The sequence below is a fragment of the Elephantulus edwardii genome, unplaced genomic scaffold, assembly GCF_000299155.1.
Source record: "Elephantulus edwardii isolate Elephantulus edwardi_28Jun2011 unplaced genomic scaffold, EleEdw1.0 scaffold00209, whole genome shotgun sequence".
NCBI classification, from domain to species: Eukaryota; Metazoa; Chordata; class Mammalia; order Macroscelidea; family Macroscelididae; genus Elephantulus; species Elephantulus edwardii.
The window spans coordinates 514,308-541,455 of record NW_006399959.1 but is presented as its reverse complement, the minus strand read 5'-3'; the positions used below and the strand labels follow the sequence as shown (position 1 = coordinate 541,455).

The following is a 27,148-nucleotide window of genomic DNA, read 5'->3' as shown; positions in this document are numbered from 1 at the left end:
CAGCGCAGGAGGGGAAGACCCTCTATGAGATGGATTGATTCGGTGACTGGGGTAATCGGGATGGGTGTGTCAGAGGCAGTGCGGTTGGCACAGGATAGAGCAGGGTTTAGGGCTATTGTGCATAGGGTCGCTATGAGTCGCAAACGACTCGACGGCACATAACAACAACAACATAACATTTAAAAACAGCTGCATAAATGAATCCTAACCTTTTTCCACTTGATCCTTTCTTTAAAAAATATTTTATTTTTATTTTATTATTTGAGTGTGTGTGTACCGTCAAATCAGATCTGACTGGTACAGGAGGAAATTGTTCCTCCTTTCCCGGCAGAGCATCTGGTGGATTCGAACCGTGCACCTCTAGGATTGTAGTACAGCTTCTTTGCACTAGGACACCAGAGCTCCCCTCCACTTGATCATTTAGCCAGTGTGAGGTGGAAGGGACCCAACAGCAACTTCTTGTTTGACTTAATTTGATTATTCCTGATCCCCACATTCATTTTGCACCTCTCCTTTTTGTGTTCCTTCTCTGGGAACATAAAATGTTTGCCCCAAAGTCTGTTATCAAGGGATATGCCTAATAAAATGAAGGGCTAAAGATGGAGAAATTAAGGATTTCTACCAACCTTTGCAGTCTGCAATTGATAAAGCATGCAATAAAGATATATTAATAATAATTGGTGACTGGACAGCAAAAGGTGGAAGTAAAGAATTTGGTGACAGAAATGAAGTAGGAGATCACATGACAAAATTTTTTGTGTATTTAGTGGCATAAGCCTTTTTTCACTTAGCCTTTTTCCCCCCAAGTATTTTCCCACCCCCCAAATATTTTTTTAAAAGCATATATACACATGGACAACACTTGATGGACTACCAGAAATACTACATGCTGAACACTGTGACACTAATGTGTCAAATGCGATAATGGTTGCCCATGGCGGACAGTGGCTGAGCTCCCTGATTAAAACAAGCTTGGAAGCAGGAGTGGCGTACACCTCCAAAATAGCTTGCCTCCAGAAACGCTATGAACTTAGAGAAACGATGCAAGTTATACAAGTATGCAAGTCTTTTGTTCACAGGGTCGCTATGAGTCATCTACAACTCAATGGCACTTAACAACATCTATGAAAAGAGATGGACCTCAGCTGAAAGGAAAGAATATCAGAAAGATATTTACCTGTGTTTCATTGATGATGCAAAGGCATTTGACTATGTGGATCATACAAGTTATGGATAATACTGAGAAGAATGGGAATCCCAAAACACTTAACTATGCTCATGTAAAACCTACCCACAGAACAAAAATAAACTGTTCAGAGTGGTTTAAGCCAGGAAATGAGTTGTATCCTTTCTCAATACTTACTCAACCTGCATTCTGAACACATTTGAGAAGCAAGACTATATGAAAAATGTGGCATCAGATTTGGAGGAAGACTCATCAACAAACAACCTGCATTATAGAGATGACACAATCTTGCTTGCCGGAAGTGATGATCTGAAGCAGTTACTGCAAAACATCAAAGACTTCAATATGGATTACATCTCAACATCAAGAAAACAAAAATCCTCACCACTGGACCAACAGGTTATATCATGACAGAAAGAAAAGAAGGAAGCTGTCAACGACTTCATTTCACTTGGATTGACAATCAACATCCTTGGGAAGGGGCAAACTTCCCCCCACAAACAAATAAAACATAAAAATAATGTAAGTGAATAAAGCACAATATAAGCAAATTATTGTATGCAAACCAATAAAGTAAGTTAGAAGTAAAAAAAAAAAATAACAACTCTCCAAAAAACAAAATCAAAAGAAGTATTACATTGGGAAAATGTGCTGCCAAGGACCTCTCCAATGTGCTAAAGAGCAAAGATTTGAGTTTAAAGACTAAGGTGTGGCTAACGCAAGCCATAGTATTTTCAATTGCTTCCTATGCATCTGAAAGCTGGACAATGAATAAAAAAAAAAATCACAGAATTTTGGTGTTGGACAACAGTACTTAATATCCCATGGACTGCCAAAAGGACAAAGAAATCTGTTTTGGAGAAAGTGCAATCAGATTGCTCCTTAAAGACAAGGGCCAGTCTTTGGAAAAAGACAATATGCTGGGAAAAAGAGAAGGTCACAAAAAAGGAAGATGCTCACCAAGATATATTGACACAGGGGAAGGGTGGGAGAGGGGCTAAAGTGTGTAACAACGAATAAATGAAAATCTAACTTTTCTGTAAACTTTTGTTAAACTGACAATTAAAATAAAAAAAATTTATTTAAAAAACAAAGATAGATTGACACAGTGATTACAAGGGCTTGCTGTGAACCCTTCAGTTGGAATCGACTCAGCAGGTTTTCAGAGGCAGAAAATCACAGTAAAAGGAGACTGCCCGTCTTTGTCCAGAAGAGCAGCTAGTGGATTAGAATTGTGTACCTTTGTATTGGCAGCACAATTCCTTACCACAAAGCCACAAAAGCTCCCTACAAGGGCTTGAGCTTGATAGTATGAGGCAAGGTTCCTATCTGTTGTTCATAATGTTGCTATGAGTCTTGGTCAGCTTGACAGCATCTAACAACCACCACTAGGGGTTCTTCCTGTAAAGATAAATGGCCTGGACAGCCTGACGGAGGACAGAACTGAGTCAGGACTTACTGGACGGCAATGGGTTTAGAAAGACATCTTGCTCAGAAGGTTAGCTGCAGAGATGCAATTTGAAATCATGTTTGCTGAGTCTCTCACCATTCTGTCTTGTTTCCTGTCTATTAAACAACAGGACCACTCTGGCTTCCCAGTGACTAGGGGCACGCACTATCAAGATAAATCCTCTGGTTCTCCCGGTGTTTCTGGACTGTTCCCTATGCTTTATGGCCTCCTTGCTTTCAGCCACCGTGGGACTTTGAAAAGTATTGGCATTACCAGGTGTGCAGTTAGTGACCTCAGGTGCCTTGGGGCCCAAGCCCTGCTGCCTGCCTTTTTGCTGGGCTCTCAGTGCTGTTCCTCAGGCTCCATCAGCTCACTCTTCCTTTCCTCATTACTCTTCAGAAGGACATCCCCAGCCTGTTCTTGTTATGGGGTAGTGTCAGTTCTGAATCTCCAGCAGTTCTCCTGCAAGGCTTTCTGCACTTTTCACCTTGGCTTCAACAAGAGGAGCCCACCTGCAGTGTCAGAAACTTCTAACCCCATTGTGTCAACACTACCACCCTAGACACACACAGGCTGCTTAAATGGAAATAAAAGTGAAATTTAAAAATTTTATGTTTAAGTCATATAAGCAGCCTTTCCTGTAACCAGCAGTCACTTGTGACCACCACACTAAGTAGTGCAGACACAGAACAGTGTTATGTCCCAGGGCACAGCACTATTCATCACGACCAAACAGAACATCTTAGTGCACAGCACTGTTCATCACAACCAAAGAGAACATCCCAGTGCACAGTGCTAGTCACCACGACCAAACAGAACGTCCCAGTGCACAGTGATATTCACCACGACCAAACAGAACGTCCCAGTGCACAGTGATATTCACCACGACCAAACAGAATGTCCCAGTGCACAGTGCTATTCACTTGAAAAAAACCAAAATGTGCCAGTGCACAGTGCTGTTCCCCATAACCAAATAGAACGGCCCAGTGCACAGTGCTTTTCAACATGGTCAGAGTACACGGTGGCCACCAAGAAGAGAGCAGACTTGTCAGTGGGACCCATGGGATGGCAGCCAGTGGCATACCAGACAGATGGACACACACACGCATGCATATTTGGATATACATCAAAAGAGAGACATCAAACATCCAATTATCAGCTACTTAAGGTCCTGGCACAGAGTGGAAGTTGTTCTTTCATTTTCTAACCACAGGTATTTTTAAATATCTGGTCTTTACAATAACCTTAAACTGTGTGCTTGGTTTTCCTTACTCCAACACCCACACCACCAAGCAGACACGTAGGGAGAGGTTCCTGTCCTTAGTCACCCCCCTGATAGGACCATCACTGGGAATGCTCACCTTCTCGGCAGTCCGGTTCCAGACGGTCACCGTGTGTCCCATTTTCAGCAAGTTTGAGACGATGCCACTTCCCATGAGTCCAAGGCCCAAAAATCCTATCCTGAAACAGACAGAGGCAGATGGGCACAGGCAGGGTGGGATGCCTGAGGGTACACGTAACCACCTAGTGGTCAATGTTTAGTGTACTTCCTCACCATGCTGAATGGACCTCTGCTTAATCCCTAGAGAATACTGAACACACTATGAATTGCCAAAAGCATAAAACACATCTCCTACAGAGAGGATGATGACAGGAGGGGGTTCACTCTGCCCTCCTATAACTTGGAAGAGTACTGTTCCAAGCAGGGAGCTGAAAAGTGAGCAATGTCTACCCACTAGTTGCTTCACAGGGGAAAGCTAGGTCCTTTTCTTTCATAAAGATTTTCACCCTTGGAAATCTGATGAAAGGTAGCTTTGATTTGGAATCCACTAACAGTGGTGGTTTGGGCTTAGTGACAGACCATGTACTCTACTCTCTGCTCGCTCTGTCTTCCGTGGAACCCTAGAACTTGGGGGCTGCAGCTCCAACTCCACTACTGGCTCCATTAGCACATCCATTGGAACCATTTCACCTTGCCTAGACTTTACTTCCAGGTTCTTGCATTTCTTCCTTTCTCTCTACTAGGATGCAATTTGGCTGTACCTCTGCCATGGACTGAATTGTGTATATCCAAAACAATGTGTTAACTTAGCTGGGCCATGATTTTCTGTGTAACTGTCCTGCATATCGTAAATTGTGACCTCTATGAAACTAATGAGTTAAGGTTATTGGCAAAAATATGACAATGTAGTCATTCTCCACTGCATGTTCCACCAATTCAGTGGTACAGGTATCAGGGGGAAAGGCAATCCCTTTAATCTGGTCATAGCATAATCTGATTTGATGAAAGGGGAGCTTCCCTGGGGTGTGGCCTACCAACACCTTTTGTCTCTCAAGAAATAAACAGAGTGGAGGGAGGGAGACCTCATCACCACCAAGAAAGATCAGGGATGAAGCACATCTTTTGGACCTATGGCCCAGTGCTAGGAAGCTTCTTGATGCACATGGAGATCTCCAAGGAGTGCTGTGCCCACAGTTCCTGCTGGAAACAAGGCCCTTCTTCTACAATCAACAAAGAAGTTCTGCCTTAGGACCGGCACTCAAACTTTGCACTTCTAATCTCCTAAAGTGTGAAGTAATGTTGGCCTAGGGGGTAAGGAGTTATGCTGCCAACCCAAAGACATGCAGTTCGAATCCACCAGTTGCTCTGAGGGAAGAAGATGGGCAATCTCCTCCTGTGCGATTTACTTTTGAATCCACCAGTTGTTTTGAAACAAAAGGTAATTTCCGCCTGTGTGATTTCTTGCCTGTGAAAACTCGTTAGACAATCAACTGAGTTGGTTCTGACTGTATATACACAACAACACAAACTGGGAGAGAATGAATTCTGTTTGTTAAAGATCCACACGTGGCTATTTCTGCTATACTCAATAATAATAATAATGAAGACACAGTCCAAGTCCTACAGTGTCTGCAATTTCAATTCTCCTGGGCAGGTTAGTGAGCAGAGGATGGGATAGTGCAAGCAAGGAGGGCCAGGGTGATAGAGACCATGTCCCCCATGCACCGGCCCCGCCCCAGTTAGTTCCAGGGCTGGCAGTAAACTCCCACCAGGGCAGGCCTTCTCAAACTCTGGTCCTCTGATCTATAGCGCTGGTTCAGTCTGGAGATGTGCTTAAGAATAGACTCAGCCATCACTGACTGGGAAAGCCTAGGAGGTGGCATCCAGAACCTTATACTTCCCCAGATGCCCTCTGAGAACAACTGAGCTCGTCCTGAGAGCCACTGTCCTCAGCATATCTGCTGGGAATCATGGTCAGTTATAATCATAGATCTCGCTTAGGCTTGGACGGGGTACCCAATGCACCCATCCTGAGTCACCCTCTTACTGAGCCTCTTCAGTGACTCACACTCCTAAACCCTGGCAGAAGGTGGGTCCCCGCTTTAGACATACTTCTTGTCTGTGGGCGTAACACTGCCATTGACGGCTGTGCTGTCTGCTGCCTGGATGGAGGTGGAGCCAGTCTCCTGAGGAGAGAGAATTAGACATGGAGCATGAAGCTGCTGCCCTCAGAGGGTCCAGGAAGCAGAAAACTGAGAGAGTGGAGGCCATATACCTCTTCACATATTTTCAACTTCTTCGTGATTGCCTGGTAACACACAGCTGGCTGGGAAAGAGGGAGGAAAAAAGATCAAGTATTAAACCCAAGCAAGTCTTGACAAATTTTATTACAATAATTCCCTTGAAAGCAATTTCCCTGGGAAGACAGAACTTCCTGAGAAGGCTGGGTTTTAAAGGAAGTCTGGAACACTAATCTTGTGTCCACTTTTCTTGGACTCCAAATGATATCCTAGACACATATCCACAGCATCTCAATTAGCTACACAGGCCTCCTAGCATAAGTGACACTGGAGCATCAGGGACCTTGAGTCATGAGTCTGAGTCATACAGCTAATCACGAGGCTGAGTTAGAAGCCATAGTTGCCTTGTGGGTCCCACCAAGCTCTTCTCTCTGGTGGTTTTGCTCACACTCGGAGAAAGACTCCGTCCATAACCTGGGACTCCCTGAAGCCACTGAGTGGCACAAGTTCCTCACAGGAGACTAAATGCACTTGCTTTCTGCCCAGATGCTGGCAAAATCACCACCAAACGCACTTCCACTGAGCTAGATATCCCAGGGACCCTACAGGGTACAGAGCAAAATTGCCCCTAGGAATGAATGGTTTCCAAGGCTGTGGTCTTTTTGGAAGCAAGCACCATACCGTCTTCCCTCGGAGAAGTTCCAGTGGATTCAAACCACCAACCTTCTGGCTAGATGCATAGCAGGCAAGCACAGAAGGTTACAAAAGACAATGAACTAACTGCTGTACCATCCATTCTGAGTCTTGACAATCCTGCAGGACAGAGCAGAACTGCACATCGGGAAGCTGAGATCGGAAAGCTGAGGCTGCAATCCTTATACAACCAGATTACCTCATCTTTCTCATAAGGAGTGCCTGGTGGATTTGAACTGCCAACCTGTGAGCAATAAAATCCACTGCATGGACTGGATTCCAATGCCTCATGACCCCAGAGGACAGAGCAGCTCTGCTTCACAGGATTTACAAGGTGAGTCTTTATGGAAGTAGACTGCGTCTTTCTCAAGGAAGTGGATCTAGACGTCACCTTTCTGTTAGCAGCCATATACTTTAATCACTATGCCACTTAGTAATGGTTGACTGAGCTTTCAAGCATTTTTGGAATTTGTATTAAATCTCAGCCAACCATGATTTGTTTATCTGACTTCAGAACTGGGTGCTGTGGGCAGGGTGGAGGCAGAGCCTGACTCTGTAGCCCAGAATAGCAAGATCCCAAGGGGGCAGGTCAGCCCTTGATCATTATCTGCACACTCAAGAGCAGCTCACCTTTTCTGTCTGGCTGAGCAGGAAGTGATGGAAATGTGGATCTGCATCTTTAACAGGCTGAAACCAGAAAATGATGAGATTAAGACACATATCTTGCACAAGAGGTCATCTCCTTCTACCTGATAACAAGACTTTCCTGTGGTAGAAATATCCCTGGGATCCAATGTCTGCAGACCACCCAGCTGTGAGTCACCACATTCTATACACAAACTCTGCTTCAGATCTCCAAGCTGGCTTTGCAAGAAAAAGAGACCTGCCAGCCTGCATGGACTGTGTTGATCATTGATCACCAGAGCAGTATCAAAATGCACGTTAAATCCATGAATGTATAGTTACAAACTTTTTGGTAACAAAAAAAACAAAGGAATTACGGTAGGGAACAGGATGTGAACAAATGCTTTGTCAAAATCTCAAAACCATGAAACATAACCAAACTCCCTACCATGGGGTCACTCTTGACTTCTGTGATCTTCTAATAGGTTTCCAAGGCCCTAAGTCTTTATGAGAGGAGCGGTTTGGAGATTTGAACTGCTGACCTTTCAGTTAGCAGTGCAACATGAACAGACTGAGCCACCATGGCTCCTTCTCAAAAGCATGGGGAGAAGAAAAAGGATGGTGTAACACCTGGCTCAACTGTACAATCTGCCATCAATATATAAAACTGAGCAAATAAAAAGGTGTGCTTAACAGCTTTTGTTCTGCTTGGCATTTTTAGACTCTATCATATATATTAAAAAAACCCCAATTTGCAGCATATATAGAAAAGCATATCTATCTATCTATCTATCTATCTATCTATCTATCTATCTATCTATCAATAAATGTTATATGTCCTTGAATCAAGATTGACCCTCCAGCAGGTTTTCAGAAGCAGTATTCAGAAGCAGTAAATGACACAGGAGGGAGACTATCCACCTTTCTCCCATGGAGCAGGTAGTGGGTTTGAACTACCCACCTTTCCGTTAGCAGCTCAACGCTGAACCTACTATTAACATTTGGCAAAAAAGATGCTGATTCTCCATGCAATGGCCTGACAGTGACTGCAACAATGAGTCCAAACATAGTGAGGTTATGTTCCATTACAAATGAGATGAGCTGGCAATGAGCTGACTGCAAGCATGTAGATACTTTTTTTTTACAAAAAAAGCCCTTTCCTTCCTCTGACATAATTATGAGTTCCACTGGGTTCTGGAAACCTAAGAGATGAGTGACACTTCTCTGGCTTCATGAGGTCATCTGGGACCCTGGGATCTCAGATAACCCAGCAGACTACACCAAGCTAAGTCTCAAGCCTCTTTTCTAATTTCTGGGTCAGCTTGTGTCCAGTCCCAGAGCCAAGTAGCTCACTGCCTGGAGGACTAGTGGCCTCCTGCCCACTTTGCTCCATTTTGTTCAGCAAAGGAGCACAGGACAGTCACACCATGGACAAGACAGTGTGTCTACACATGCAAAGAGAGGAGGTATATAAAATGTTAGGTGGGTTAAAAATTGCTGACTTCTGTTAAAAGAATTCTGTGTATTCAGTCATCATCATGGGTCGGCAGACAGTTGCACGTGTGTCACCTAAAAGTCTGGATCAGCTATATCAGCCCTGATGGTGACAGTCCTGGAGGCTGTAGCCAGAGGTAATATGCAGCTTTATTGGTATGGTGTATGCTGATAAAACTTTATTTCTAAAAATAAGTGGAAGGCCAGTATTGTTGACTCCTGTTTTAGAGATGCCTTTGCCCACTGCTACAGAGTCCATTCCTACTCATGTGCCCTTATGACCAGAGTACAACTGCCCTGGATGGTTTTTGAGGCTGTAATCTTTACAAGAGCAGACTGACAGTTTTCTCCTGTGGACCAGTTGGTGAGTTTCAACTGTTGACCTTCTGGCTAGCAGTGGAATGTCTTAACTACAGAGCTACCAAGATTACTTTAGCATATACAAAATGAGGGGGAAAGAACAGAACAGACACAGCATACAGTTCCAAGAATCAGCCCTGATGTCTGCGGTTTGCTGTGCATAGTGAAGAAGAGTACCTTACCTCGCTCGCAGTTGGCTGCCATTTAAATGCAGCCATAGGCCCAGCCACCATGCCCTTCACAGTACTTGACTCAGGGACAGTGAGGTCCTATGGAGGGAAAAAAGGCACAGCATATTAAGATGCTACAGTCATATTGGTAATTTGCCCCTGTCCCAAATAGGGGATCAGCACCTCACCACCTTGCTTCCTCAGTCATACCCCACCCTGAATTACTCCCCTCAGCCCTCAGTCAAGGGTTAACTCAACCCAAGTCAGCAAGCAGTGTAGGTCTCTGTTGGGAGGACCTTTTAGAGTACTGTTTTTCTGCCAAAGTGCGTAAGGACAGAATCAATGTGACATCACACCAGGCCCTGAAGAGTCACCAACAGGTGATGGAGAAAATCCCCACAGTAGGTGATGAGTGGGCGACCGGGCCACAAACATCAACATCCACGATATGGAGGGAAGATGGATGAGCCAGTGCTTGGTCACCACTGCTGCCAACTATACAGGGAGCAAGCAGCAATCCTGAGCAGAGTGGTGGAAATGTGGAACAAACACAAAATCACAGAAACCAGCAGGCTTAACAGTCTAACAGAGACCAAGATGGCATAGTCTTAGTAAACAACTGAGCACAGAAACAAAACAAAACAAAAAACATAAAAATGGCTCAACTTTCTGACAAACAATAGAAAACCCTCTACAGTGAACAATATCCCCAGGGAGCCACTTGCTCATTAGAATCCACTGCAGAAGATCAAAGCAAAGAGCTTAGTATGCAAGAAGGGAGAGGACAGAAGAAATTACTAGGCAAGAGAATCACAGGAGGAAGTGAGAAGAGTGTGGTCATGGTATGGTTACAGGACCTGTCATAAAACAAACTGCATGAATGGTTGAGTGGAAAACAAATCTGCTTTGTAAACTTTAACTCAAATCTCAAAGAAACTGCTGGTTTCAAAAGAAATTACCATGTTCATAAAACCAATGAACTGAATGAAGTCACAAAGTGCCCATAGGGAAATCAGCCCCCAGTTTTCTATCTGCAAAGTGGCAAGACTTGGGTTAGATGCTAGGACTGTCTGGACTTCAGCCTGAGGGGTGCAACACTACGAACCTGGCCATGCCATTCCTGGACCATTATCTCTACTCATTCTCTTGGAATGCAGCCCTGACACTTGCACTGAGGCTAGCCGCCAGAGCTTAATGAACCAACCAACAGGGATCACGTGCAGGCTGGACATGCTGATGTTCTATCGTATATGCTTCTGTAACAACTTGCCAACAAAAAGAAAAAAGTGTCATCCACAGACACAAACCCCCCACTGCTTTCAAATACATTCTGAGTCAGAATGACCCTTTTGGACACAGGAGATCTGCTCCACAGGGGTTAAAGGTTATCACCTTTACAGAAATGTGTTGCCTCAGCTTTCTCCCTCAGAAGGGCTGGTGGGTTTGACCTGCCAACCTTTTGGTTAGTAGCTGAGCACTTAACCACTGTGCCACCCAGACTCCTCACAAAAGGCCATTTAAAAAGCAAAGCAAACCCCCCAAAAAATCCCCCCAAAACCAAACCCACTGCTGTGGGTTGACTGTGACTCCCAGCCATGTGCAGAGCTGAGGACCGCCTCTGGGGGTTTCCAAGGCTTCAATCTTGGCAGAAACAGCCCGCTTTTCTCCATTGGAGTGGATGGTGGGTTTATACCACTTTGTTTGCAGTCCAACACTTAATCCACTGCACCGCCAGGGCTCCTCCGAGCCCATAGTGATGATAAGCTGTTCTGCTTTCCACCAGCCTCTCACTTCACCACTTATTCACTGCACAGGGCCCTACATGGCCAGTGGATGGCTGAAAATATCCTTTCTGTCCTTGTCCCCAACACTCCACAGCCAGCCAGCCAGCCCCTGCCTCACAGGTCCTCCCTTGCAAAGAGAATCGGCAGGCTGTTTCAAGGTTGTGTATCCTACAGGGCCCTGTCTGTGCCCTGCCACTCTCCATTCACTCACCCTGGGCCACTCTGGTGCCTCGTAATGCTTATTCTCTCTGTTCACACCATCTTCACATGAGAATCAACTTGGCTCATACTCTTGCTCTGCTGCAATGATGACACTGACAACTCCCATCAATGTTGTTTCTTTTTTACATATTTTTATTGGTCCATCAATGTTGTGGGGGTGGGAGTACATGTGTGGTATATGCTGGACTGACAACTGAAAGGTCTGTTTCAGCTGACCAGCTGCACGAAAGATGGGCAGTCTGCTCCTGTAGATCCACGACCCTGTAAACTGGATGCAGGTCATTGTGAGCAGGAACTGGTTCAATGGTTTGGTTTCCATTGTCTTTTGTCTTACTCTGTGCCAGGACCATGGACTATCAGAATAATGAACAAATCTATCATGGAAGAAGTAAAGCAAGAATGCTTCTTAGAGGCGTAAGACTCGCCACCTACACTTTGGGCATGCTATCAGGAATTATCAGTCCCTAGAGAAGGACATCATGCTTGCTTGGTTAAGTAGAGAATCAGAATCTCAATGAAAAGGAGTGAAACAGTGGCTGCAAAAGAAGGCTCAAACAGAGCAGTAACTGAGGATAGTGCACAACCGGGCAAGGCTGTGATATGCTGTACATATGGGGCTGCTGTAAGCTGAAGGCAATCTGATGGTCCCTAATGGCTATGTGGCAGATGTCACCATAGGCACTCCACATGTCTGCTTTTGTCACAGCCTCATGAGACAGACCCAGCATTGTACATTTATGGACAAGGAAACAGAGACTTGAGTAGCTGGGCCCTATATCAAAAGTAGATGAAACAATCAGGATACTGGCTCCAGGGTCTGTCTCTCGTAAGGAAGTGCCATGACAGCAAGAGTTATGGCATATTCGTTTACTCTGGACCAGTGCTGGAGCCATGCTTGTGGTACAGTAGGCACATACCATGTGCTCAACATTTACTGTAGAAACAGATAGGAGAGATCTTGTCTGTACTTGATGCTGCCTCTTCTCTAAACATTAGCTCGATGATGGAGACACTGCATATAAATATTTGGAGAATAAACCCATGTTGCTGTTGCTGAGTCGATCCTCAGAACTGTCCATAGGATTTCTGAGGCTGTAAAACTTCATAGGAACAAAGTGTCTCATGTTCCTTCAATGGAGAGTCTGGTGGGTCAATCTCCTGACTTTTTGGTGGTTGTTGTTCAGTGCCATCGAGTTGACAATGACTCATAGCAACCTTATGAACAACGGATCTGAATCTTGCTCTATCCTCATCATCTCTGACATACTTAAGCCCATCATTTACCATCACTGTGTCAACCCACCTTGTTGAGGGTCTTCTCCTCCTCCTCTGATCCTCAACCTTTTTAAGCACAATGTCCTTTTCCAAGGACTGATCCCTCTTGACAACATGCCCACAGTATGTGAGACAAAGTTTCACTATCTTTGTCTCCAAGGGGCATTCTGGCTGCACTTTGTCCAAGACATACCTGTTTGTTCTTTTGGCAGCGCATGGGATGTTCTGTATTCTTCAACACAACTCAAAGGTGTTGATTCTTCTTCTGGCATCCTTACTTTCAGCTGCACAGCAACTGAAAAGATTATGGTTTGGATCAGGAGCACTTTAAGTCTTCAAACTACCGAGGCTTATTCCTCAAGACTTTTTGGCTAGCAACTCAACTTAATGTGCCACCAAGACTCCTTTGCTGAATGTAAACAAAGACAACTAAATTTACTGCAACTTAGTGGACGACCTATAAGATAAAGCAGGATTGCCCGACAGGGCTTCTGAAGCTGTAAATCTTTATGAGAAGAGACTGCTCATTGTTCCTTCAAGGAGCAGCTGGTGGATTCAAAGAGTTGATCCTTTGATTAGCAGCCCAATGTTTACCCTACCATAAGCAGCCTAGTGCTGGGTGCTCAGAAGTATCCCACACTATAGTGATAAAATGCCATGGAGCATCTGATATGTGATTAGAGCAACTTGAGGAATTGAAGTTTTCATTATATTTAATTTAATTTCAGAGTGAATGGTCATTTGTGGCTGAGGAAAGGCATCTATGTTGAGTGAAGGAATTTCGGTCCTTGCTCTTGGTGTTACAGGAGGACAATGCTGCAGCTTTGTTGGGTAGTATGCCAGAGTTGCTAGAGCTCTCAGCTCTGGGTATATCACCGTCGAGATGGAACCAAGTTATAGCTTGTAGCAAGTTTTCTCTTGTGGAGCTGCTGGTGGATTCAAATTGCCAAAGAGGTGTCACCTTAGGAATCACAGCGCAGCTCCCAACCAACTCCACTACAACTCCTGATGAAGCAGGTATGAGGCTTCACAAAGGCTTGGATGCATGCTCACCCTTCACCCTTCAGCTCCATCTTCATTATCAATGTCCATTTCTGTTCCTCCTGCCATCTGAGGCATCGCCTTAGCTCACCTGTGACCACTGGATACCATCCACTATAAGATGTACCCGAAGCCTGCAGACTCCCACTTCTCTAGAGAGATGCCTAACCCCACCTTTCCAAACCAACATTCATACCCCCAAACATGCTCCTTGTTTCACCTGCTACCAAAGCCTGTCATGGTAGATCAAGTGTGAAGACCATGGACATAGGACACTGCAGACACTCAAGATCCAGCAGAGCTCGAGTGGAGATGTGGTGCTGAGGCACACAGTTTTACTCTCAAGTGAGCCAGTCAGGCCCCTGAACAGGATGCTGCTGCTTCTGAGGGGTTCTAGGCATGGACCACTGTTATTGTCTTTGCAACTCCCTGTACGAGAGAACAAAGCTGTGCCTAACCTAGTGCCATCTTTGGCCTCTGCTGTGCTGGAGTCCATCATTATAGCCACGCTCAGACTGAGAAGTGCCAATTCCTCTCACTTCACAGTCCGATGCTCTTTTCTCAGAGACTGGCTTTCTCGATAATACACCTAAAGCAGCTGTGATAAAGTCTAGTCATCCTTGCTAAGGAGTGCTGTGGCTGAACTTCTGCACAAGTCTTACAACATTCTAAAACGACTAGAGAAAACCACAGATTGAAGACACCAGGTAAAAATGTGTGAGCTGCAGGTGCCACACTGTCAACAAGACTGTGAGTCTTCTCTCACTGCTCAGAGGACAAGAAAGCACCCAAAGTGGGGGAAAGACACAGAGTCAGGATTCAAACTCGGGCTGGCACCTGGTCCTATCTGATTTCTGCAAAGCAGGTTCTCTGTAAGGAGTGGGGGGCACAGCAGGAACAGAGGGACACCTGACAGCCTGATCCTCCCCTGGTGCCTAGGAAGGTGACTCAAAAAGTCACTTGGTATTTGTCACATATCAAATGCCAAGACAATCACACTCCATGAAAAATCCTTCACACTAACTGCAAACCCTGCCACCTGTGTGCTCAGCTCCCTGGGCTCTCCTTCAATTACTTCTCTCCATCCAGCAGGTGTGAAGGGCCTTCCTTACCTGCAGGTCACACCCATAACACATCCACAGGCTTTTCGTTGTTTGGTTCTTTCCCCTCTGATCCATAATGAATGTTGTTTAGTTGATTTTAACTCAGGGCAGCCTCCATCAGGTTTCTGATTCTGTATTCATCTTCCTCCCTCAGGTGTACTGGTGGTCTGAACTGGCCAATCTTGTGGTTAGTAGCTTGAAACTTTACATACTGTACCACAAGGCCTCCTTCTGGGACTCAGCAATTATTTTAAAAATTTTAATTTGAAACTAACATTTCCCAATGGACCATTTCCCATGATTTCTACTTCTAGCTTCTCTTGAGAAGAACCAGACTATCTGTCAACAGTCCGCCCTGGGCACCCCTGACAGAGTACCTCAACCTCCTCAGACTGATAGCTTCCATGTCTCCCCAGGACCCTTTCAGGAAGGTCCTGCTGAGGGAAGGTTCCACTTAAGCCCTGCTCCTTTTTGCTTAGTTACCTCCTGGCTTCACGGCCACTACCTATCAACGCCAATATGATGCTTTGGCATCCTCATCTGCTCTGCCAGCCACCCGGTTTCTCTTCCCTCTTCTCCTGATGTGAGGATCCAGCTATCGCTATCAGCTCCAAACACACCTCCTTCAGCTCTAGGAATCCTGGTCCATATCTTCTCAGGAAGATAGCGAGCCATTACTCCACTGGATAGAACTCATGTGGCTCTTTGCCTCTTTTGGGTTTTGCCCCAGTCTCTTCAACCTCCCTTTGTTCCGCCCCTTTCAGCCTTTCCTGAGACCAATTTCATTTTGTGCTTTCTTGGGATTCAACTCTGTTCTCACACTCAGCTCCTAAAGCTGATGCCACCTGCACAGGTGCCTCAGCCATCTAGACATCACCACAGACTTGTCAAGTTCAAACAGCCTGTAAGCCAGGACCACTTACATTTCTCAACTCTCAACATTTTATTTTTTTTAAGGTTTTTTTTTTGTGTGTGTACTGTCAAATCGGATCTGACTGGTACAGGAGGAGGCTGCCCTTCCTTCTCCAGCAGAGCATCTGGTGGATTTGAACAGCGTGCCTCTGAGATTGCAGTGCAGCTTCTTGCCACTAGTCTCTCTATTTTCTTAAAGAATAATGTGTATTTTTTGGTTTTACTGTGACTTGAGTGAAAGTTTACAGAGCAAACTGGTTCTCCTTTTAACCACTTATACACATTTTCTTTTATGACCATAATTACACTTTCTTCCCACTTCCTCGTTGTGATTCTCATTTCTACTCATCATTCTATCGCCCTTTTCCTGTCTTCTGAGCTTTCTCCCTGAGCAAATGCTGCCTTCTGATCTGTGTGACTGAGTGTCTAAGGCACGAGGGCATCCCTAGTGTTACTATTCACCTTAGGGGCCTGTCTGCGAGTCGCAGGGGTGAGTTTTGCATTATATGAGATGAGGACTTTAAAAGCAGCTTTGTCCTATCTCCAGGTGAGAAGCCTGATGTACTCCCCAGCTCGCTTTCTCAAGTATCTCCTCTACAATGGTTCTCCACATCCCATGGACTCTTTCATGGTGTTTCTCACCAATTCCCATTTAGTATTGGAACAAATGGTTCCCAGAACTTGTACAGTTTCTCACTGGCCTGGAGCCTTTTTTCCTAGCCCTCAGTGACTGTGGGGAAAACTATCAGTATTTGCCTCATGGCTACCCTGGAAAACAGAACTGCCCTCATCTTCAGTTACTTTCTACTAGGAAACACACAAGAAAGAAGGAACAGGGAGAAGAGGGGAGGGAAAAGGAAGGGAGGAGGGGGGGAGAGAGAGAGAGAGAGAGAGAGAGAGAAAGAAAATCCAACAAGGGCAAACCACCACTTGACCTCCACAGGCCTGTGGGTGCCCTGCAGCCTGGCTACAGTTGGCTTGCATCCACCCACACTCACTGTGAGCCACTAGTACTGCCAAGTTGATACCAATTCACAGTGACTCTAAAGGACAAAGTACAAGTGGTCCCTGGTGTCCAAGGCAGTAAGTCTTAATGGGAGCATGCTGACAACTGTCTCCACCAAAGCCACTTCAATTAGCAAAAAAGCATTTCAGCCCTATACGGTTAAGGTCTGAGGGTGTTTGCGCCAACTCTGACCTGCAGGCGTCTAGGGACCATTACTCTTCTTCTCTGTTGAGTCTCCAGTGCCAGCCTAGGCCCTAGCTAGACTTGGGCTAGATTCTTGCCTCAGCCCTCCACTGACCTGGATGTGTTAGGCCTGATAATTTCCATTCACGGTGTGTGCTGAGGCCTGCCTCGCCTGGGACCCTCCAGTGTGAGTGCATGCTGAATGGAGCACTCCACTCTAGGAGCGGAAAGCCCTGTGTCCAGAGCTGCAGTAGTCAACAAACCTTCTCGTCCTTTGGAGGCCGGCCCCGCTTCCGGGGGCTCTGCTCCTGTGCTCTTTCCAGAGGGGACTTGGAACCTCTCTCTGGAGACCCTGAGTTCACCCTCTTCTTGCCTTCTCCGGTGCTCTTCTTCACCTTCCCTCCTGATAGGCCAAGCTTGCGCTTCTCTTCCCTCGAGCCAGGCCTGCTTCTCTCCTCGCTGGAACTACGTCGATTCTTGTCATCAGCCACGTTGTGGGATGATGTCTGAAAGTTGAATGAGATGAATAAAGATAAACGGAGTGTATACTACCACCGACAGTTGGCAGGTACTTCAAAGAGGCCTTTACAGGTGTAATGAACCCAGCAACTCTGGGAATTAGATACTACTGCCTTTGTGGGAAGCACAGAAAGAAAACTCAAAAGGGAGAAGATTGCAACTAATTCATAAAACCAAAGCTGTATGAATGACTGAATGGAAAACCAGTTTCTCTGTAAACTTCTACTCAAAACACACAAAAAATTATATTTTATATGTTGTTGTATACTGTGGAGTTGGTAACAAGCCCCCATATCTGATACTCTAGCAGGTTTTCAGAGGCAGTAAATTGCACAGGAGGAGACTGCCCATCTTTCTCCTATGAAATAACTGGCAGATTCAAACCTTTGGGCTGGCAGTGTAAGTCCTTACCACTTAACCATCAGAGCTTCCTTTATTTTATATATATGATGTATTTATATATAAATCAACAGGGCAGTATTTACCCAGGGTGAAAACTCAGAGGACAGGAAGAGATAAGAAGAATGAGTGGAAACAAGAATTGCAAGGAGGAAGGGGAAGGCGGAAGAATGTTACCAAACCATGGGGATTGCAACTGATACCATAAAACAAAATGTGTATGAATATCTGAATGTAAACCCAAGGCTTCAAAGTACGATTTAAAAAGAAGAAAGAAAAGTCACTAGCTTAAAAGGCCCTATGGCAAGAAAGTGGGATCAAGTTCAGCTGTCCAGCCTGGAGCCTGTGCTCTGACTGCTGTGAAATGAAAGTGAGATGTGGGCTGAGTTCTTATCCAAAGCTGGGCCACTGCTGTGAATACAGGCAACTTTCCTGAGAGCACCAGTTCCTTCAGAGATCTCAACCATGGGCATGGTACCCCCGGACCAGCATTAGGTGTATTCCTTAGGGCTGAAGCTGAGCTCTCTTGTTCTCCCCTTCCTGTTGGCCTTTGATGAAAATAGGGTTTCAGGTCAGAGTTATACTTCGTCTGTTAGGCACAAAACAGAAAGAATCAGCCTGGTGTGGGCACAAAGGAGAATGGCCGAGCTGCTCACCTGGTCTCTGCCTTTGGCTCTCCTGAGGAACTCTTCCACGGCATCCACAGCCTGTTGGAACCGTTTACCCTTGTTGATCTTGATCATCTCCTCTTTGTGAGCATGATAGGGCTTCAGCTGCTCCACTTTGATCCAGGCACTGGCAGAGAAAGGAATAAAATGGTCAGGGCACGAGTCACCTGGGACATACCACAAAGTACCCAGGGCCCCGCCAGGGCAGGGAGCCCATGACCTGGTGAGAGGCCTGCCATGCTTTCTTCACTGTCTGTGTGAGCAAGGAGTATTGAGCAGGAACACGGAAAGTCGTGGGGCCTAACTGCACCTGATTAGATGTTTTGATTTAAACATTTTATTTCTGAGATTTGAGTAAGCCCACAGAGCATGATGGTATTCCATCAACCATTCTCACACATTTTGTTTTCTGACATTCACGTCACTCCTCACAATGAATCATTATTCTTCCCATGATCTCTCTTTGGTTCATGTTCCCATGCATCCTTCCAGCCTCTTCCTGCCTTTTAAGCTTTCTCTCTGGACTAATGCTGCCCTGGTGATCTTATGTGGTAGAGTGCTCTGAGGACTGAGTGCATCTCTCATGCTACTATTCACCTCAAAGGCCTATCTACTGTTGCAAGCTGTGTCAGAGGGGTGAGTTCAATTCTAGGCCCAGAGTGGTCTGCTACACTTCCAAAACATGCTCTCAACCACCTCAGACTCAGGAATTAGAAATGCAATAGCCTGAAAGAACTGAAGCCCAACAACAACACAGATGAGATCATTCCTCAAAGAGTTTAGTGGGAAGGCTGCTCAGAAGAGACAGGAAGGGGGACTGCCATCCTGTGTTGCTGTTAGGTGCTGTCGAGTCAATTACAACCTGTAGCAACCCTATGAACAAAATATCTGAACCCTGTCCTATTCTGTGCCATCCTCACACTTCCTGACACACTAGAGCCCATAGACGCAGTCATTGTATCAATCCACCTGGTTGAAGGTCTTCTCCTTCACCAACCTTCTATGCCTTTCCAAAGAACAGCCCCTCCTAGCAAGATGCCCCAAGTACATGAGATGAAGCTTTATCATCCTTGTCTCCAAAGATCACTCTGGCTGTACTCTCTCCAAGACATATTTGTTTGTTCTTTTGGCTGTCCATGGGACATTCAGCACTCTTCTCCAACACCACAGCTCAAAGGCATCAATTCTTCTGGTATCCTTATTCACTGTCCAGCTCTCAGATGCACAGCAAATGACTGAAAAGACTGTACCCTGAATCAGATGCAGCTTAGTCCTCAAACTGACATCATATTGACTCAATAATATGGAGAGGTCCCTGACTGAAGACTTTTCCAGTGCAATGTTGTAGTTATGTGCCATTAAGTTGCTTGCGATTCATAGCGACCCTATGTACAACAGCTCTGAACACTGCTCTATCTTGAGCCAACTTTACTGTCTCTGACAAACCTACCCCCATTACTCCAGCCACAGAGTCAATCCATCTCATCCAAGGTCTTCTTTTCTTGTTTTGTCTCTCCTCCTTCCCAAGCATGATGTCCCTGTCCAAGCCCAGAGTATATCAGATGGTGCTTCAGAATCCTTGCCTCCTGGAGCAGCCTGGTTTCACCCTCTCTAGGATGAATCGGTATGTTCTAGCAGTCCATGGTATATTCAATACTATTTTCTAGCATACATCTTCAACCTTCTCCATACCTTTTCAACCTGTATGCAGAACAGATTACCTGAGAGGCTGGGCTCTATGAGGAGAAGTGTGGCATCAGGATTGGTGGAAGATCTATTAACAATCTGTGTTATGCAGATGACACAACCCCGCTTGCTAAAACTGAGGAGGACCTGATGCACTTGCTGCAGAGGGTCAAGGACTACAGCCTTCAGTATGAATTGAGGCTCAATGTCAAGAAGACAAAGATTTGCACCACTGGACCAACTGGCAGCATCAGGATGGATGGTGTAGAGATTGAGATTGTTAACAACTTTAGTCTGCTTGGCTCCACGGTCAATACTCTTGGCACCAGTAGCCAGGAAATTAAAAAAATATTGCACTGGGAATGTCTGCTATTAGAGACCTCTCCAGGGTACTGAAGAGCAATGGTGTCACTCTGGAGACTAAGGTGCGTCTGATACTGGCTATGGTCTTTGCAATCACTTGTTATGCACTGGAGAGTTGGACAACGACCAGGGAGGACAGAAGGAGAATTGATGCCTTTGAGCTGTGGTGCTGGAGAAGAATATTGAATATACCATGTACTGCCAAGAAAACAGATTCATCCTGGAGAGGGTTAAAACAGGCTGCTTCTTGGAGGCAAGGATTCTGGGGCTTCGTCTGACATACTTTGGACATGTTGTAAGGAGGGACAGGTCCTTGGAGAGGGACATCATGCTTGGGAGGGTGGAGGGACGGCGTAGGAGGGGAAGACCCTCTCTGAGGTGGACTGACTCAGTGACTGGGGTAATCAGGATGGTTGTCAGAGGCAGTTCGACTGGCACAGGACAGAGCAGGGTTTAGGGCTGCTGTACATAGGGTCCCTATGAGTCGCAAGCGACTCGACGGCACACAACAACAACAACATTCTCTAGCACCACAACTCAAAGGCATCAATTCTCCTTCTATCATCCTTAACCATTGTCCAGCTTCTGATGCAAAGCAAATAACTGAAGACTATGGCACGGATAAGTACAATGTTGTTGTTATGTGCCATCGAGTCGCTTGCGAACCATAGTGACCCTACATACAAGAGCTGTCCTATCCTGTGCCAACCTCGCCATCTCAAACACACTCATTCCCACCACTCCACTCACAGAACTGATCAATTTCATCGAGGGTCTTCCTCTCCTGTGCCGTCTCTCCACTCTCCCAAACATGACGTCCCTCTCCAACGACCAGTCCCTCTTTGCAACATGCCCAAAGTATGTCAGAGAAGCATCAGAATCCTTGACTCCAAGGAGCATTCTGACTTCACCCTCTCCAGGACAAATCTGTTTGTTCTCCTAGCAGTCCATGGTATATTCAACACTATTCTCCAGCACCACAGCTCAAAGGCATCAATTCTCTTTCTATCATCCCTACTCACTGTCCAACTCTCTGATGCATAGCACGTAATTGCAAAGACTATAGCCTGGATCAGGTGCACCTTAGTCTCCAGCCTGATGTCGTTGCTCTTCAGTACTCTTGAGAGGTCCCTCACAGCTGACTTTCCCAATGCAATTCTCCTCCTGATTTCCGGGCTGCTGTTACCAAGAGTGTTGACTGTGGAGCCAAGTAAACTAAAACTGTTAACTATCTCAATCTTTTCACCATCCATACTGATGCTGCCAATTGGCCCAGTGGTGAGAATCTTTGTTTTCTTGATGTTGAGCCTCAATCCATACTGACGGCTACAGTCCTTGACCCTCTGCAGCAAGCGCTTCAGGTCCTCCTCAGTTTCAGCAAGGAGGGTTGTGTCATCCACTTAACGCAGGTTGTTAATTCTTCCACCAATCCTGATGCCACATTCTGCCTCGTACAGCCCAGGATCTCGGATGATCTGTTCTGTATACAGATTGAAAGGGTATAGAGACAAAATACATCCCTGACGGACGCCTTCTTGATTTTGAACTATCCAGTGTCTCCCTGCTCTGTTCTGATGACTGCCTCTTCGTCCAAGTATAGTTTTCACATTAGCACAATCAAATGTTCTGGCATTCCATTCTTCTCAGAGTCAGTCATAGCTTGTTGTGATCCACACAGTCAAAAACTTTTGCACAGACAATGAAGCACAGATATTCTTCTGGTATTCTCTGCTTTCTGCCAAGATACATCTAACATTAGCTATAATATCCCTAGTACCACAACCTCTTCTTTTTTTTTTTTTCCAATACGTGAGCTTATTTATTTGCCACACATAGGAAATTCTATTTCTGACTGGATTCGGATTTGGAGGTAGAAGCTCTCAGAGAGGACAGCCTCCGTCTCTTGGCGATCTGCTCCTGGCGTTTGTCTTTGGCCTCCTTCATTCTCTTGGCCAAAAGCTTAGCGTACTCTGCAGCCTCCTCCTTATTTTTCTTAGTGCGCTGTTTCTTCAGCGAAATGTGCCGGCGCTTGAGCTGCAGGACGCGTGGAGTAACAAGACGCTGAATCTTGGGCGCTTTGGTCCTGGGTTTCTTGCCTTCTTTGTTTAGTGGTTTTCTCACAACATATTGACGGACATCATCTTCCTTGGAGAGGTTGAAGAGTTTGCGAATTCTGCTGGCTCTCTTGGGCCCCAGGCAACGTGGCACAGTGGTATCAGTCAGTCCTGGGATATCCTTCTCCCCTTTCTTGACAATGACCAAGTTGAGAACACTCAGATTGGCATCCACAATGCCACCCCGGACAGATTTGCGCTTCCTCTCTCCGGTTCTCCGTGGTCTGTAACAAGAGTGCCCCTTACTCAGCAGCAGATGAACTCGGCCATGGGTCAAGACACTCTGCTTCATGGGGAAACCTTGCTTGTCGTTTCCACCGCTGATCCGGACAACATATCCCTTCCACTCTTCACCGAGGGCGTCCGCAGCAACTTCTGTGGCCATTTGCTTCTCATAAAACGTCCTAAGTTTGCGTTCATCGTCCACCTCAATGAGTTTCTGGCAGCCAGTGGCTGGGAAAGAGATGTTCAGATTGATCACCCCCTAAAGTAGAGTCCGATCACAGGAAGGCCTGTCCCGGCGGCTCTCGAGGAGCCACCATGGCTCTTCCCAGTCCGCCGCAGCTCCTGGTGCAATCGCTAGTCATCCGCCTTCCTACAGCGCCCTGGTCTCCAGGAGCAGATCAATCTCCAACCCCAGAACACCCCCTGCATCTACAATCGGGATATTGGCGTCCAAGTCTGCAGCAGCGCCGAGCTACAAAGCTCGGATCAAGATCCCACAACCTCTTCTAAATCCAGCCTGTACATATGTTGACATATTGTTCCAAATGTTTTTGGATAATTTTCACCAGAATCTAGCTTGCACGTGATATCAATGATATTGTTCAATAATTTCCACACTCTGTTGGGTCACCTTCCTTTTGAATGGGAACAAATATCGATCTCTCAGTCAGTTGGCCAGCTGGCTATCCTCTAGGTTTCCTGGCACAACTTAGCGAGCACATCCAGGGCAGCATGTTTGTTGAAATAAATCAACTGGTATGCTGTCAACTCCTGGAGCCTTGTTTTTTGCCAATTCCTTCAAAGCAACTTGAACTTCCTCCGTCATCACCACAGGCTCTTGCTCATAAAATTCCTCTGTGTCAGCCAAATCCTTCTGATACAGTGACTCTGTGTACTCCTTCCATCTTCTTTTGATACTTCCTGAATCATTTAACATTCTACCCAAATTACCTTTTGCCACCCGTGGCTTGAATTTGTTTTTCAACTCCTTCAGCTTAAGAACGCTGAGGGAGTCCAGCCCTTTTGATTTTCTGACTCCAGCTCTCTGAACATTTCATTATAGTATCTTGCTTTGTTGTCCTGAGATGCCTTTTGAAATTTTCTGTTCAGCTCTTTGATTTCTTGATTTCTTCCTTTAGCTTTGGCTTCTCGGTGCTCTAATGCAGTACTTGTGAGTCTCATCTGTCATCCATCTTGGTCTTTTCTTCTGCTTCAGCCTTTGTAATGATCTTCTGCATTCTTCATGGACGATTTTCTTGGTATCCTCCCAGAGCTCATTTGATCTACACTCACTGGTGCTCAAGGCCTCAAACCTGTTCTGAGATGGTTTTGAAATTCGAGTGGGACAGGCTTAAGGTAAAATCTTGGTTCCTGTGGACTTGATTTAATTTTCCTCAACTTCAGCTTGAACTTGCATATGAGTAGTTGGTCTGTCACACAATCAGCACCTGGCCTGGTTTTCACCGCTGATATTAAGCTTCTCCAGTGAGTCTTTCTACAAATGTAATCGATTTGATTCCTATGCATGTCATCAGATGAGATCCATGTGTATAGCCTGTGTTTATGTTTCTTATAAAAGGTATTTACAATTAATAGATAATTGAAAGTGCAGAACTCTAGCATTCTTTTATATACCAACTTCATTTCTCTCACCAAGCCTGTGTTTTCCAGCTACTGATCCTTCTTTCCTGTTCCCAACTTTTGCGTTCCAGTCGCCCATTATTATTAATGCATCTTGATCGCATGTTTGATCAATTTCTGACTGCAAAAGTTGGTAGAAATCTTCTATTTCCTCCTCTTTGGCTCTAATTGTTGGTGCATATATTTGAATGATAGTGGTATTCACTGGACTTCCTTGTATGCGTATGGATATTATCCTGTCGCTCACCGCATTGTTTTTCAGGATAGATCTAGAAATGACTTTTTAATTATGAAACCAACCCTATTTTTTCTCACCTTTCATCCCCAGCATAGTAAATCATATGATTACCTGATTAAAAATGTCCCATGCCAAGTCATCTCATTTCACCAGTACCTATTATGTCAATATCTATGCGTTCCATTTCTTTCTTAACAATGTCCAATTTTCCTACATTCATGCTTCTCACATTCCATGTTCCAATCACTAGTGTCTCCTTAGAGCTGTTCCTCTGTGTTTCTATTTCTAAGGTCTGTTTCAATTGTCTTGTCTGTTAGTCCAAATGATAGTCTAAGTGTGCTCTATTGTACAGAGGGTTTTGAAGGCCTGTAATTAGGGAAGTGGATGGCCAATCCTTCTTCCTAGGATAAATACATCTCCTATTTCCTGACTGCTGATACTAACGGCATTGATTGTGGACTCAAGTGAGATGAAGAAGTTGTTGTTGACAGTTTCAATCTTTTTACACGTATCATGACGTTGCCTGTCGGTTCAGTAGTAAGAATTTTTGTTTTCTTGATGTTGAAATGCAATTCCTATTGAAGGCTGGACTCTTTGATCCTCTGCCACAAATGTCTCAAGTCCTCCTCATTTTCAGCAAGCAAGTTTGTGTTATCTGCATAATGCAGGTTATTGATACCATTCTGTGTACCGCAGAGGAAATGGCCATATGGGAGCACGGGGACCAGTTGTCATGGTTGTGCCAGGAGACTCGTGGGCCTGTCAGCAACTGGAACCACATTTAGTATCAGTGAATCTGAGAATGCCAACCAAGATTTTTGAGCTGTGACATTCTGCTGCATATAAAAGTCACTACATTATAGTCATCTCGCATACTTGGACATGCTATTAGGAGCAGCCAGTCCCTGGGGATAGATGTTATTCTTAAAAACGGGGAGGATCAGTGAAAAGGAAGAAGGCCCTCAGCAAGGTAACCCGGCACCGTGGCTGCAGGTACCATGGCTACAGCAATAAGCCCAGCACAGGAGGGACTGTGAGGATGGTATGAAGTAGTCAGAGTTTCACTCTTCTGCACCTGGAGTTACTGTGAGTGGCAGCCAACTCGATGGCACCTAACCATGACAGATACTCTAGAAGTCTGGGGATGGAATGGTTAAAGTGACCAACTGCTAACCAAAAGGCCAGTGTTCTGAACTCATCAAAACTTCCAGGAGAGAAAAAAAAGATGAGATTAATTGTAGAATCAGTATGAGGAGCCAAGGGGGGAGATTAATCATGTGGTTGTACAATTTGACAGGAGAGGGGGAGGAAAGCTGGAAGAACTTGGTGTGAAGACAACGTAGTAGAATTTTATAAATAAACTAATATATAAAAGAAAGACACATAGTGGAAAAAAAAGGATGATATTGTTCCTTGGGAATCTTAAGGGACAATTTTACTCCGCCCAACAGTGTCATCTGGCGTCAGAATCAATTTGAGGAGAGTGGGCCTGTGTTTTTTGATAGGTATTTACAGAAACTGAGTTTGTTCAGAAACCCAGGTTACTAAGACATACAAAACCTATGAATCATGGTCTGTTGCGAGGACAGTAGTACTGAAATGAGACAAACTGCTTCAATACTGAAATCTGAATTCCTTCCCAGCAATGTAAGGGGGCCTGGCAGATCAAATGGCGCACTGCTAACAGAAAAGTCAGTAGTTCAACACTATCAGTTGCTTCACAGGACAAAGACGAGACAGTTGGCTTCCATAAAGATTAATGCCTTGGAACCCAACGTGCACTATTCTACTTGGTCCTGTAGGGTCAAAGTGAGTTAGAATGAGGTTTGCCTTTTCTGTTTAGGTCTTCATAAAGCACCCTAACAGCATGGTGTTTAAAGCATTCAAGTTGGGAAAGAAAAAAAAAGCATTCAAGTTCGCAGTTTGAATCGAGTAGCCACTCTACAGGGAGAAATGAGGCAGTCTGCTTCTGTAACAATGTCAGCCTTGGATACACTATGGAGATTCCTACCCTGTCCTACGGTGTGGCTGAGAGTTTAACACTGGGACTGCAAACAGCAACTCTTTACAAGGCATAGTACAGCTATCCCCAGGGTATCTCTATAGGATATAGTACAAATACACCACAAGGTATCTCTACAGGATAAAGTACAACTACTTCCCAAAGTTTCTCTTTAGGATACAGTACAGCTATTCCCAAGGTCTTTCTATTAAAATATGGTACAACACAACACACGTAGACGAACAGAAAGGGCAACCTAGGTAGAACT

General features: G+C 45.2%; 1 protein-coding gene across 1 annotated transcript in view; it reads right to left on the bottom strand.

Annotated features, from left to right (window-relative positions):
• GLYR1 (glyoxylate reductase 1 homolog (Arabidopsis)) overlaps positions 1 to 27,148 on the bottom strand; it is a 60,754-nt gene that overhangs the window by 9,058 nt on the left and 24,548 nt on the right. Inside the window, 7 exon segments of the mRNA XM_006903717.1 lie at positions 3,998 to 4,097; positions 6,031 to 6,104; positions 6,194 to 6,244; positions 7,482 to 7,538; positions 9,512 to 9,598; positions 17,289 to 17,531; positions 18,600 to 18,738. Of these exon segments, the coding sequence (XP_006903779.1) occupies positions 3,998 to 4,097; positions 6,031 to 6,104; positions 6,194 to 6,244; positions 7,482 to 7,538; positions 9,512 to 9,598; positions 17,289 to 17,531; positions 18,600 to 18,738 (751 nt within the window).